Source organism: Pholis gunnellus, assembly GCF_910591455.1.
Source record: "Pholis gunnellus genome assembly, chromosome: 19".
Classification (NCBI taxonomy): Eukaryota; Metazoa; Chordata; class Actinopteri; order Perciformes; family Pholidae; genus Pholis; species Pholis gunnellus.
This window is the reverse complement of record NC_136546.1, coordinates 7,203,168-7,218,076: the sequence shown is the minus strand read 5'-3', so window position 1 is coordinate 7,218,076 and position 14,909 is coordinate 7,203,168. Positions and strand designations below refer to the sequence as shown.

At 39.6% G+C, this 14,909-nt stretch overlaps 2 protein-coding genes across 2 annotated transcripts in view; one reads left to right on the top strand and one right to left on the bottom strand.

The window, feature by feature from the left end:
- Window positions 1–1,990: 1,990 nt before the first annotated feature.
- hsdl1 (hydroxysteroid dehydrogenase like 1) lies at window positions 1,991–6,331 on the bottom strand. The gene is made up of 5 exons (XM_079180365.1): window positions 5,919–6,331; window positions 4,653–5,095; window positions 4,285–4,368; window positions 3,843–3,983; window positions 1,991–3,718 (listed from the first exon to the last, which is right to left on the bottom strand). The coding sequence occupies exons 1-5, from the start codon at window positions 6,136–6,138 to the stop codon at window positions 3,653–3,655; spliced, it is 954 nt and encodes a 317-aa protein (XP_079036491.1). The 5' UTR covers window positions 6,139–6,331; the 3' UTR covers window positions 1,991–3,652.
- A 1,865-nt stretch (window positions 6,332–8,196) lies between these two features.
- tbc1d32 (TBC1 domain family, member 32) overlaps window positions 8,197–14,909 on the top strand; it is a gene marked incomplete at its 5' end in the record, with an annotated part of 70,929 nt that continues 64,216 nt past the window's right edge. Inside the window, 11 exons of the mRNA XM_079180883.1 lie at window positions 8,197–8,351; window positions 8,426–8,590; window positions 8,832–9,009; window positions 9,275–9,346; window positions 9,882–10,001; window positions 10,370–10,448; window positions 11,572–11,675; window positions 11,765–11,826; window positions 11,956–12,106; window positions 12,285–12,344; window positions 13,838–13,937. Coding sequence (XP_079037009.1) covers window positions 8,197–8,351; window positions 8,426–8,590; window positions 8,832–9,009; window positions 9,275–9,346; window positions 9,882–10,001; window positions 10,370–10,448; window positions 11,572–11,675; window positions 11,765–11,826; window positions 11,956–12,106; window positions 12,285–12,344; window positions 13,838–13,937 — 1,246 coding nt within the window. The remainder of the gene's footprint in view (window positions 8,352–8,425; window positions 8,591–8,831; window positions 9,010–9,274; window positions 9,347–9,881; window positions 10,002–10,369; window positions 10,449–11,571; window positions 11,676–11,764; window positions 11,827–11,955; window positions 12,107–12,284; window positions 12,345–13,837; window positions 13,938–14,909) is intronic.

Here is a 14,909-nt window from a genome sequence, read left to right as displayed (position 1 = left end):
AGATTTACCTGACTGACTAGATAAGGCGGTGCTATGTTATTGGTGCAGGTGTTACATTCATAGGGGTTTCTTTCACATAGTGAATTCTTTTATTTTGAATTCATCTTATGTGGCATTGTTTTGTTTCTGTTGGCATCTGTTTATTTAATCAGAATACTATTTTGTGAAGCATTTGGTAGCTGTTTGATGTGTTAGTTGTAATGAATCACATTTTTTTAAATGTCTTATTTACGTTTCAGAATGGGATTTCATCCTACAATATGCCATATCCATGCCATATCCACTACATAGTTACACTTTTTGAACTTCTCGTTATGTTCTGCATTCACATGTTGAAATACAAATGCATATTTAGCGTTTTTCAGATTGTGCATGGTACAAATTCTGCATAGTACAGTAATGTACACCAACATACTCCAAAAATAAATCTGTTAAACTTCCAATTATTTCCAGTCCATGCACAGCACAATATGCTTTTTTTTCCCCTTTTCACAAAAATCTGAGAAAATAGATTTGTAAATAGAATCTACTTACCAGTTGAACAAACCCAAAGAGGAAAAAGGTGAATGAAGAGAGCGATGACTCTGAAGGACGACAAAGAGAGAGAGTGTGGAAGAAGCTGTTCTTTCATGGTTCTTTGGCATCTTATCTGGAAGGACACCATCCTAACCACAACAACCATCCTCCAGTCCCAACACTGAATTTGAGTGGCTGGTAAATGCCTTGTTTTGTCCTGTTGCTTGTATCTGCGGCAATTCTGCTTCACACCTGAATAAATAAGTGGGGGAACAGATGCAGGCGCTTCGAAGGTTTGAGGAGTGAATGAAAGTGGTGCGATTCAGTTTGTGTGCCCTTTACAGTCACTAGATCTCAACCCTAACGCAACAGCTATAAGAGATTTTAGACCAACGTGTCGGACAAAACACCAAGTGAGGGAATATTATGTTTGGCGTTTTATCCCCTCAGTAGACTTTCCCACAGACTCGGACAAGCATCACTGAAGCAGTTCTGGACCAACACCAAACCTCTTGATATGGGGCGCACCTGTAGCTTGGAGGATAAGATGGCGATTTTGTCCCCGCAAAATAAATTGCTTAAAAATGTCTGTTGTAGGTGCTTAAAGACACCTTTTCTTTACAGTTTCACTAATCTGTCTGTATAAGCAATTCTAAACTAGGCTAATAGCTGTTCTCCCAAATTGTGGAATACCATTTCCAAGGATACTCAAAAGGGCATCTTATAACTTTCTGTTTGTCGTAAACTTAGTTTTAACTCTAGTCTTTACATTTTAAGTAAATTCCATATTTTTCTGTATCTCTACCACTATTTTGAATATCATTTTATTGCCATTTCTGATGGTATTTTGTATTGATTTAATTTATTTTGTACTGCTACTTTTTAGTTTAGGGCAGGTGTTGCTTTATTTCTCGATTCTCCTAATTGTTATAGCACTTAAGGCGACATTATTTGTATGAAAAGGAGCTGTATAAAAGTGTATTAGGAAGTCTGTTATCATATTTCCTTTATTTCTTATGTTTTTCAGTATTTTCAGATCTAAAACAAAATGCCTTCTCACCATTACCTATTTCACGTAGACATTTACTAAATGCCTCAGAAAAAAAACAATCAGACCTGTAAGATCCTAGTTTTGTGTTGAAACCCTCCCAAAACAGCCCAGGTTTGCTCTGCAGCACGTGGCTTTACGGTCACACTGCACCTCATGCGTGTTTATCAGGTTTACAAGCAGTCTGTGACCTGGCTGAAGGGTCGCAGAGTAAACTCTGGCAGTCAGCATGGGGTCTGTTCACGTAAATGATTTACGCTACCCTAATGTTTTAAGAGAAAAACAGAGCGTTTGTGGCCTTCAGCGTATAGATTAGTCAACATCTCATCTACAGGAAACACCCTACCCAGTCAGATAACGGACTATCCTTAAAGAGAGACACTTTGGCATACTTAGATTCAGAAGACAGGACAGTATAGGAATGGAGAAAGAGTTTTATTGGTCTAATTGGTGCAATGACGACACGTATCATATTTAAGTCAACATATTATACGTTGTATTGTATGTGTAAGCGACCACTCAACACAATATCTGAATCTGTTCACATTTCTTAATATAAATATTTATTTTGAAGCAATATATACATAGAGTAAATTAGCTCAAATATAGTTTCTCAACGAAACAAAACATCACAATCTCACTCTTCATCGCGTTTCAAACTCACTCCTGGATATGCTTGAATGTTGTACTCTGAGCAATGACACTTAAAGATATCATTCCCATTCACCACCACACGCGCATTCGCTATAAACACTTGCATGTATAAAATTAAAAACAATGAATTAACATGTTTCTTACGTTGAGATCGGGTTATTTTTATCAGAAGAACACGTTGGTTAGTGTCGCATAATGCAGCTTTTTCTCACTAAAATATCAATCAATCTCGTAAAAACGATTCTCATTATGATATAAATCTGTCTCTGTAAATAAACAATGAGTATGATTTCCTTAAAAACAATGTATAGACTCCTAAAAAAATAATCCTGATCACTCATCACTTATGACCCACAAGGTCGTGCGGGGGTGTCTGTGTCTGCAGAGACGCTGCCCTCTGCTTGTATTTTCTCCTGTTTTTCATGTTGCTGTGCTCCGGACGTTTCTGGGCGTCAACCTCAATGACAACGTAGCGATCCAGGTGCCAGAGCGTAAGCACGCATCCAAGAGGAGGCTACAAAGAAGGTGGGCACAACGCAGAAGAAACACAAATACAGCCGGGGAGGAGGGGCCGACTGACAAATCCTTCTCATTCTTCCTTTAAGGTTGAATGATGTTGGGTTTGGTTTTGGGGAGAATGCCATTTGCTGTTTGTATGTGTGCCATATACTGTAGGTGTGGTCAGTGCGGGTAAAAAGCAGTAGACTAGCAGTAGTAGTAGGACTTTTTCTAAAGACGTTCTGAACATCAGAGCCTACATAACACAAACCACGACACAGGTTAATGATGCAGATGTGAAAAGGTCTTGCAGATCAGCAATTTATCTTATGATTTTGTTTGTTTGCAGATGGATTTATTATTGTTTTCTTCTGACTGTCTTTTTTTTGTAACATCTGAGGTGAGGCTTTTGATCTCAACTGCACTTTAATACTGAACTCTATTTCGCGAAACAAAAGTATTTCAGTGAGTAACTCTCTTTTTTAAATACATAGAAAAATAAAATCATTTGACTTCAGTTCTATATTTACCACGCCTTTATCACCCATGTTGGGTTTCAAATATTTTTTCATCCAACCGTTTAAAGTGTTGAAACTACATGTCCAAGCACTAAACCAAATGATGTCATATTATGTTGTACCTGTTTACAATCCTAACTCAAAGTCAAACCCAGTTCCCAGCCTCATGTCTGACCACCACAAAGACCTGTATACACAATTTAAGATGTCACAGATTGGTCAGACCATGTAGTAATACAGGAGTAATATATATATAGTTCAAATTCCACTGCAGCTTTCTTTGAAATTGACACTAAATAAATAGAAGAAAATATCGCCACCACCAACCTCAACAGAGCCTGAAAGTTTAACACACTTAACCTACATGACTCCAGTAACGAGAAGTTCCAGTAACTAGTGAGGAGTGAGAGGTGAGCTCTTAACTGATGAGCACACGTGATCCAAGAACCCAAATCCACTCTGGAATACGTGTCATCAGTCCATACTGGGAAGAAAAGAAAAGAAAAACAGCAGAGAGACACACATCAGCATCCAGAAATGTGTTCCATGTAGTGTAATTGTCCGAGAGTTTACAAATGACAACCAATCGTGACTTATTTTGTGCCGACCTGCAGTGTGTGAGGCCAGTAGCCGGTGGTCCTATTAGAGACGCCCAGGGTGGAGACGGCGTGGCGGGCGTAAACCTCTGGCTTTGGTACAAACCAGCCCGGTGGCGATGATGAGAATGGTTGTCGCTCACTTGAGGCTATCTGGACACACATACACACACACACACACACATGCGGTATATCAAGCACTGACATACATATTAAAACTCAGGGTATACAAATAATATTAACCTTTTAATTTTAGAGCACTTGATTTTCTACTAAACTTATTTTCACTTAAGAAAAGAAGCCAAAGTTCTCAGATGTTGTTTAATTATAAATAGCAGTAAAATAACTTATATAATAACTTGTGCAATAGTAAAAGACATATTTTGGTTGGCAGTATAAATATATATTTAAGTTCAGTACACACTAATTAATGGTCATATCAGGCCTTGTCTACCTGGAAAGGAGTCAGACTTTGGACAAAGATCCCTTTGCCGCTGTACTCAAGGTGAAGAGCTCTTGAGAAATGATCCATGTAGCCCTGAGATGTAAGGATAAGAAAGGGAAAGAGGATTATTGTCAAGCGTCTTTTACTTAAATGGGCAGAAGAACAATGAATAACAGCCAGCAGAAGGGATGTAGTTTGATTTGCTTGTGGGTATGTTAGCCACATAACCCTCAAACTTTAGTTGGACTGAACTTTTTAAAAAGTTTACTCTGCTTGGAAATACCAGCATCAATAGACATCTTTTGGAATATTTACAATATGTATTAACAAATGTCCTTTTATATACTAGAGGAGATTTCCTCAGTGTTTTGTCTCACAGTGGAGGCAGTGAGGGTCACTCTTCCAGGCAGGGGTTTGGCGCAAGCCCCCGATGATATATTGACCACGGCTCCTCTGCTGCGCTCCAGCATCCCCGGCAGCACCAAGCGGGTCATCAAAGTAGCGACCGCAACGTTCTTATTCACCAAATCCAACAGGCTCTGCTCGGGCATTTCAACCAGGCTCTGAGGGGAGGCCACAGACTCCACACAGTTCACCAGGAAGCCGATATCTTTACCCCTCATGGCTTCTTTGATGAGGTTGCTGGCTGCCTGGTCCAAAGAGAAGTCGGCTAGTATGACAACAGTTTCCACTCTGTAGCTTTGGGAGAGGGTTGCAGCGGTGTCTCTAACAGAGGAGTGGTCCCGAGTGACAAAGATAATGCTGACTCCGTGCCTGGCCAGCTCCTCTGCATAGGCTTTGGCTACAGGCTCTGCTGCACCTGACAGGACAGAGGACAATATATATATCAATGAAAGTCATGTTAGGAAGGAATGAGGACATAGAACTGAGAACTACAGCACAGTAACAGCGCCATGACCTCAAAACCTGAGATTTACTTTGTTACTAAAATAATTGAGCGGATTAATCGATTGCCAAGACATTAAACAACAACAATTTTGAATTTATCAGGGGAAAATGCCAGACATTTGCTGGTTCAAATGTATCATAAATACCCTGCTTTTCTCTGTTTTATAGAATTGTAAAATGAATATCTTCAGATTATTGACCGCTGGTTGATTAAAACCAGCAATTCGAAAATGTCACTCCCCACGCATTTGTCACTAGTTTTACACATTTTATAGACCAAATGAATAACTGATTGTTATATATAACATAATTAACCGATCATTATTTGCGTACCTAACTGTCTTAGCAACATTAGTGTGGTACCAAAGTCTCACTGTAGTGTGTTATAGTTAGCGTTGCAGCAATCTGCCAATTATGGTCTTGCTTCATTGATTAATCACTTTAGGAGTGTCAGAAAATCCAGGATGACATGTTCAGATGTCTTGTTTTGTGAGACAAACAGCTGAATACCCAAAATATATTATAACAATGACATCATAGAAAGAAAATCAGCATAGTGTCAAATCAGATAGGCTGAATATTTGGCATTCGTTGCTTGATAAATGACCTAAATGGTGATTTGTGTCACTAAAATAAAAGACATGGAACGGACTCTCCTCTCCCCTCTGTCACAAAACATCTACAACGTCATGCACTCTCCTAGTTTGTGCTGAGGTCACTTGCTGCATCCTTACCATAAACGACAGCCCAGTCTCCAAATCTCTGGGTGAGCTTCTTACTCGGGAAAATTCTTGGCAGGAAATGCACCCTGACCAACGCGCAGCAGTCTCTCAGCAGGATTACCGCCCTCCTGGCCGCGTAAAGAGCACCGATCAGGGCCAGGGTTTCAAAGTAAGGATTACATGATCGAGAAATTTCTCCATACAAGAACTGAAAGCTGTCCACTGACGCCATAGTCGACACTATGGATGCTGATGATGCTAGCTCGCTAGCTAATAGCTTATTCAGCCGATTTAAAGCTGTGATCTCCAAACGTAACGCTAACCAACAACTCGGGCGTGTGAACAAAACCTGTGGCTGTTCTCACATAGTAAATGTCTGATAAAGGCAACGTTTGCAGCTCTGACACACGTTTCCAGCAGGCAGAGATGTCAGCTGTTCAGCACACGGTAGAAGAAGCAAAACATTGAGTCACGTGACACATGTGTTTCACTGGTGCTGCATTCGAGACCACATGAGAAACTCCGTCTCTTAGCCGTGTTTACATCAGGCATGGTTGGATTTTGCGACGGTTTCTGGATAACAGACACTAATATTTAAACTTTAAACTTTGAAACTCATTTAAAAATACTTCATACGGTTTACCCAGTTGAAGAATTTCTTTAAAAAGGTTCGAATTCAAAGTGGACCCTCCGACTTTTGACGTTTCTCTTTTTTTATATGGATAATTTACACCTATCGGTTTCTAAAATGATTAATATGATCGTCATTCTTAAGGGTAAATTGCATTTTTCAGTTTAGCAAGTGGATAAATAATGAGCCATTCTTTGTTTGGTTTGTACATTATTTCAAATGATTGTTCTCATCACCTAAAAAAATGTACTTGTGGGGAAGTATATCGTTTCTTATTGTTTTGATATATGCCCTTTCTTTTTGAAGTCTTTGTTTGTTCCTATGCCTAGTGATAAAGAAATGCCTGTTTATTTAATATTTATACATTATTTAATAATATGTATAAATCCCCCTTACATATATTTTTATTAGTAACACTTGTGTTTTATTATTTAACATGTATTTATTCTCTGCGAGATCTTGATTGTTCCTAAATGTGTCTTTAAAAAAGAAGAAGCTTTTAGATATTCTAATCATCTTTATCTTACTTGTAAAACACATATTTCCGACGCTCCAAAAGGCAGCGTTTGTTTCTTTGGACATCCCATAATGCACCGCAGTTAACGCCAATGTGGACGTTTCCATAGAGACCCAGAGCTTGGTTGTAAGTGCTCTCAAATGCTCCCTGGATAAAAGCTGTTACAAGTCTAACAGAGAGGTGACTGGTTTAACATATACCGCACACGACGTGTTTCTGTTCGGATGGGTGTCTCGTGCAGCGGGGAAGTGTTTGGTAGTCTCTGATGTCTGCTAGCTAGCTGTGTTACAGTGGTGCACTTAGCAACGTCGAGCTAACCAGAGAGAAACAATTAACTCATTTAGGCTCTAAATTAAAGACAGTAAAACATCAGATCGTCAGGTGGGATGTATAACATTGACCAATTCATATTTCTGTTAGATTTGTATTTGTATATATGAGAGGAAAGGGCTGTGTAAACCGTTAATCTTGAGATATGTTATTCTAAGGTAAATTAGCTCATTATCACACCTGTTTGTGATGAGCTAATGAGCCAACACGTCTGAGCATTAAAACCAGTGGTGGAGGAGGTACTTGGTTCTTATACTTAAGTTAAAAATACTTTGTTACAGGTGAAAGTCCTACATTCAAAATGTTACTTAGGTAAAAGTACATGTTGGGCAGAATGGTCCCTTTCAAGAGTTTATATTATTATATCATGCTATATCAAGTTATTGGAATATTAGTACTGATGAGAAGCATTTTAACCGTACAACACGTTTTAACATTTACTTACCATCACTTGTATATACTATCGGATTGTTTAATCTGTAGCACAGTATCATAATTTATAAATTGATCATATATTTTGTTTATAACATCTTAATCTGTAAGCTAGTAACTACAGCTGTCAAATAAAAGCGCATTCCATAAATTCACCCCTTTTGACAGATATACATCTATTATTTATATTTGTCCTTACACTTGTTTTTATGAACAACCTACTGCCTGCTCTCTTCAATTTCAAACAACCTCTGGATACAGTTTGGAAGCAAATCAATTCGTGCCTTTAACTTCATGAATGCAGTTTTAAGATCAACTACATCATGACATTCGAAAACCATTCACTCCATTCTGTCCCATGGTAGGGGCCAGCAGTAGAGATGTCTCAGTTGTCAGCTGAAGATGAAGCAGAGCTGCAATCCCTGCTCAAGCAGCTTCTGAGAAGCATGAACGACCGGATCTCTGGCGCCCCGTCGACCGAATGTGCTGAAGAGATCCTCCTTCACTTGGAGGAGACTGACAAGAACTTCCACAAGTAAGGCCATCTGTTCACATTTAATGTACAGTATATATCCAGTAGGTCTGACTCCGTCATTGCTCTCTTTACAGTTATGAGTTTGTCAAGTATCTCCGTCAGTATGTGGAGAGGTCATTGGGGACTGTGGTGGAGGAGGAGACCAAGAACTTGACCAGAGGAGATGGACAACATGCTATAGGCTCAGGGCACGACACCCTGATCCACGCGGTCACCCAAAGTACCAGGGACTCAGCTGAGTGAGTGCAGCTCTGAGCTTTGTCTCCTCTGTTTTCTCCAGATGTTTATGATTCATTTATTGTAGTCATTCATAGATAATAAGTTAGTTTTGTGTGAATTGTGGTAGCATCAGAAATCCTTCACTGTCTCGCTGTATGATACTTATTTTCAACTTAAGTGTATGCATGTTTAGAGTTTTTATTTGTAACCCTTCCTAGAGAGAGGGAAAGAGAATCTTAATTTCTATATTCTTTATGCCAGGTACCAGCAGATGATGCAGCCCTTGAAAAACTCCATGGTCATGGTGGTGGAGTCTTTAATCAACAAATTTGAGGAGGACCAGATGAGGAAGGAGGAGATGCACAGAGAGAAGCAGCACAGTCAGTCCAACAGCCAGTACACTGACAACTGCTCTGACAGCGACTCCTCCTTCAATCAGGTGAGAGATACACTATCGAGGCACTCTGGTGGCAATAAATGGTTACATTTTATTTATTTATTTATGCCTGATTTTATATTGCTGTTAATGACTCTCGTAAATTGTCAAGATAGTATCTTAATCTCTGGATGGCATTCGTCGCAGTTGGTGTCCTTAGGGGAGTTTGTTCCCTTCCATTGCAGACTGTAGACTGAGAGCTCTTTTTTTATTTTGCTTTATGATGGATCATCATAATTTGTGTTTCATCTCCATTGTCCTTTTATAGAGTTATGCGTTCATCAGACAAGAGCAGCTGCAAGCTTTGGCTGAACAACTTGACCCCAGCAGACCCCAAGAGGTAGAAGGTCTCACTTACACATTCATTATGATGGTGTACTGTAAATACAGGATTTTATTTTATCCTACGTTCCCTTAATATTTTCAATTTTTCTACTAAAATATGACACAATTTACTTCTTCAGGCTTCTAAAAGTGAAATTTATAAATAGATACTTTGGTTGAACAGTTTTTCTTCAGTAGACATTAGCGTAATAATCAGGCTGAATTTGACAATTTGTTTCACTTAATTCATTCAGTATCGGTTTGCCAAAGTAATTCTCAATTCAGAGATCAATGAAATATGTGGATTTAAGAGCTGTTACTTCTGTAAGTCGACTAGTAAGTAATAGAACTCGGTAGCCGGCATCACCATTCTTAACCCTGCCTACAAAGTTGATTTATTGTGTCGCTAACCTTTTAAAAATAGCCCTCAATGGGCACAGATCACCTGTCTGCTCAAAGGGGTCAAAATTCACAAAGTCTGTGAATCGCTGCTTTTTAATGTGAATATAATTATCGGTGAAGTCCAGGTGAAGTGATGTGACTCTGTGTAGGTGCGTTGGGAGGCTCTTCAGGCTCTCTGCTGTGCCAATCCGTCTGATGTGCTGAGCTGTGAGAGCTGGAGCAGCCTGCGCAGAAATCTCTCTGCAGCTCTGACCGACCCCGACCTCAGCGTGAGTCCTGAGCAACCTACTCTACACATTCACAATTCATCATTTACAAATGAATCAATAACAATCATGTTGTTTTTATGAACAATTTCAGGCTTTTTAATGAATGATGAATAAATGGACTGTTCATCATCCTGCGTGTCATTTAGCCACACCAGAGAAAACAAGATAACACTGTTTTCCCTTAATGATTGAGAGCTAATATGCAGGCCTCTCTCGCAGTAGAGGCTGCACATCTGCTCTGTAACAATCGTGTTTAATTTCCTCTCATTGTATTTTCTTATAATTTAACATTCAGATAGCAGTGATTCATCAGGTGTATTTGACTGTGTGTGTCTATGCTGATAACGTATGTTGCGTATCTCCATCAGGATAATGTACTGCAGTTCTTTGCTAAAAGCTTCTCCTCCTCTCCACTGAATGTGACACGAGAGCTCTACACCAGCTTGGGTAGGCCCTTCTGAACGGACACCTTCATGTTTAATCTGAACAATAGACAATGGTTCACAATCATTTTTCAGTTCAAATAAATTACATTTTAAAGGGTCAGCTCCTCTTTATTTCTGAAGAAAACATATTTCCCAGCATACCTCTAGTGGTACCATGCAGATAGTAATTCTAGTTTTATCTACACAGTTTTTGAAATATACATTTTTATACTGAATTAATAATTCACAGGCCTCAATGTGGACGATCTAGTTTTACAATATATAGTTTTTATTTTAAGAATGTTAAAGGATACTCTAGACCAGGGGTGTCAAACTCATTGTTGCTCTGGGGCCGCATCGGCATCATGGTTGCCCCCAAAGGGCCGGTTGTCGGCGGGGGGGGGGGGCTGCTGCTGCCACATACGCTGGTGGAGGTGTGTGCGCGCGGATCGGGGAGGAGCTCCGCCGTGCGCGATTTCCATTTTTTTTTTTTTTGCTGGTAGATTCGCGGGCCACATAAAATGACGTGGCGGGCCGGATCCGGCCCGCGGGCCGTATGTTTGACACCCCTGCTCTAGACCCTAATTTCATATGTATTTGTGTCAAAGTGACTAATGGAGACAACACTTTTTTAAATTGGTCCGGTATTGAGGGATTGTTTTTGCCGCTGACAGGCTCAGATTGTACCTTCACTTGATCGTTATTGTTTCAAACCAAGTCTCGTACGGAGAGTTGTCGTTCTAAAATGTCTTGCGTTGCATCCATATTGTTGAAATCGGCTACATTTTCAGCCATGCCATTGCAAATCTTGTCGATATCGCCAAGCAAAGCTTTATGTACTCCAACACAGACGTAAATAGTTGGTGAGTTACACCGAGCGATGACATTGCTGCTCGTTTAGCGGCTGCAGGCTGCAGCGCTCTCGCTCAATACTGGACCAATCTCAAAAATTGATGTTCCCATTATCACTTAGACAGAAAAACATGGTTGTAAAATATCCATTTTAATTACTTTGTATTGCTAAATCAAGAATATTTGCACTGTAAATGTATCATGTATGTGCTGCATTATGTATACAAACACCAATATGATCTTGCGTGTATTACAAGATTTCTAATAAGTATATTTTGCCTTTTGATGTGCAGCTAAAAGTTTGGAGTCAAGTTTTGTGTCTCAAAAGCTGAGCTTTCCAACTGGCTCAGCCTCCATCGACATCAACAGACCTGAGATCAGTCGTCTTCTCAAACAGGTGCAGCGTGTTTTGTCTTACAGTATTTAAAGTGTATCAGCATACGAATCCATTAAAGCTTTCTATCTCTCCGTCTTGTCTCGCCTCAGATTCGATTGATGAATGACTTTCAAAAGGAGGTGCCAACGTTTTGGATCCGCCATCCTGAGAAGTGAGTTTTCACCCCAACAGGTCTCTCTCCTGATTTAAATATGAAAAGATGTTTAATACCAGTAAGATGTATGTTCAGTATGCTGCAACGGTTTGTTGTTGTTGTTGTTATATTTCTACCTGGCTTTAGATATATGGAGGAAGTCATAGAGAGCACCCTCTACCTGCTGTCCTTCCCTCACGAACATGGCTCAGCCTCACCTGGCACAGAGAAAGCCCTGGAACCCGTTCATCTCCTGGCCTTACTGGATATTAAAGCAACCTGGTTTATAAAGTGGATGGTGTGTTTTTCAAATGAACAGTCATTTTTTATTTGTGCAGATTGCCTTTTTGTATATTCACTACTGTGTTTATGTTTATGTGTTGCTCAAAAGAGTCTTTATCTCTTTCTCTCTGGTGGATGTACTCTGTCTCATATATTCTCTTTCATCTCGATCTGTTGACCTCTCCTCCGCTCAGCATGGATGCTACAGTAGGACTGTGGTTCTCAGACTCCTGGAGAGAAAGTACAAGTCTCTGGTGAGTGATTCACTCCTTAATCAATACCTCTCACTGACTCCTTTTGTACTTCTGAAACGTTTAGCGCTGTAGGGAAACAAACCAACGAAACATGAATTACATTTCTTTCCAGAGGGCGTTCAAACCCACTACCTCATTTAGGCAACAGAAATGATTGCACTGTAGATTGCATTCAAGAAAGACAAAACTGTGCATGAATTAGGAAATGGAAGGAATTTGCAACAAATCAGATATGCTTGCAGGCCACTAGATCCCGACCCTTACCTTGCAAAAGTACAACTTGGGTTACTCTTTGAGGTGGATGATCAGCCATTTCCAGCTGAAAATCTTTGTCCTTTCTGCATTTTCCTCTTTTGTCCCTGGGCCTCAGAAAAGAAGCTGAATGTGCACTCCTAGTCTCGACCGTTACTGTACCATGACACTGGATGCAATCAGAATAATTATAATGAATAAGTAATGTTCAATACCAGTATGTAGCAGGGAAACAAAAGACAGTTTGATGACATCGTTAAGTAGCATTGGATCATGGGAGTTGTTGTCTTTACCACCATTGCACTCAGCTTCTCCCGGTTGGGATTTCATCAGTTATGATCGTTAAGGAGGTTTTTACCGGGAGCTGAACTATCCGTCGAGATCTCCTCCTCTCCAAAACAGACAGACAAAGGTCATTTAAAGTTGGTAGAAACCCGGTAATAACATTGTGAATGAAGCAGTTTCACAGAATCAAAATCTGTTCTTTCTCCGACGCGGTTCAGTGGACAAAGGAGCTGCTGCTATTGTTTGCTCAGCTCGTTTCTCTGGTTAACTTCAAAGGGGTAACGGGGATATGACGCTGACAAGCGACCAAATGAAACTGACTGTCAACTTCAAATTTCTTTGGGTTTGAAAATTGTCGGAAATATTTGAGATAGTGTAAGTAGACAACTCAACAAAATAGAACACATAGGTCTAGTCATTTTTAGACTATTATTATACTATTTGTGTGTGTGTGTGTGTGTGTGTGTGTGTAACTCACATAGCCAAACAGAGGTCAATGTTGGGAGTCTTTGAGACAAAGGGGCACACGAGTTGAGTGTCGCATCAACATTTAATAATTGATTGTTTAATCCTGAACCTCCCTCTCAACTCTCACTCTTGACTTTCGAGAGGCTTACTGTGGAATCACCCCTGAAACTTTCTCTAACGTAAATGTCAATAACTCTTCCAAAGGCACTGTAAGCCTGAACTACTCTTGCATTGCAGTGCATTAAACCTCCCTCCAATGCTACAGGACTTAGATTAAACCAAACCGTTCTAGTCTCAAAACTCTTGATTAAGAGGATCGATGAGAGGAGCTTGTACATTCTGTATGAATGCTTCAGGTAAGCCTGTGGTCTTTGGCCCGTTCAGAGCAACATCCACATTTGCCACAGTAGTCGTAATTTCATTCAGACCGATCGGGTGTTTGCAGAAACCACAATAACGTGCATTGTTTTAATTTTTCATATTTTCAGATTGTTGCAGCCCTTCAGCATTGTATCCAGTACAGTGAATCCTGTGAATGTTCCACAAATGAGACAACTGATCCCCAGTCAGCAGAGCAGCAGAGCACTGGTGAGTAAAACAGTCTGTAAACTCATGATTTCAGGTTTATGTCCTTTCTCAGGCATATCTGAGAATACCAAATTCCACTCTCACTCTCTGTGGCAAACATCAGCACATTTGCAGTAATGCTGATTTAATGTGTCCTGTAAAACAAACCCCAAATAATAATGCACTCAGGCTGAACTACTGTGAAAGCCTAATGAGAAAGTAATGCTTCATTTGAAGCCTGTGGGTGTTAAATGTATTTGTACCTCGACTTTGCGTTCATTATTTAATCCATTTCCTTAATGCGCACATGCTGTCCCTGCTGTCATTAAAACATAGGGATGCAGAGAAAAACCGTTGAAAGAAGAAATAAAAATGAGATGAAGAGGAACAAAAGATAAACCAGGCAGAGACATTTTATTTATTTATTTCAAACATATAATAAGAACAAAAAACAAGAATAACCAATAAAATGAGCAGTAAACATATAAATCAAATTCTAAATAAACAAATACAGGCAGAAGTAAACACTTAGAAGGTCCTACCCCTTTCTTTAACTTAACTACTGAACTTCTTTTTTTTTTTTTTTTATCACATATCCACATAAATGATCATCTTGATATATAAAACTAAAACATAAAAACAACCCCAAAACAACAGTAACTACAGAGAAAATAGAATGATGGATGGGTGAAAAAGTACACTCAATGAAAGTCTCTCATCAAACCTTTTTATTGTTTCTCTCCTGGCGGTTTTTATTAGCAAAGAACAATATAGAAAGCATGTGAATAGCAGACTCGTCACTTTATCATCTCAGTAGATTAGGCTGTCTGTCCCGTATGTGCTGCAGTCTTTGGAGCAAGTAGCTTGTGAGAATTGGAGTATAAATCTCAGTCTCAGTGTGTAAGATACATCTCATATCTTCTGCTGCTTATCTCATTGTAGGTTGTGACTACAGTTGTGGACATTAATTAGACTGTTTATGCCTTCTCAGCT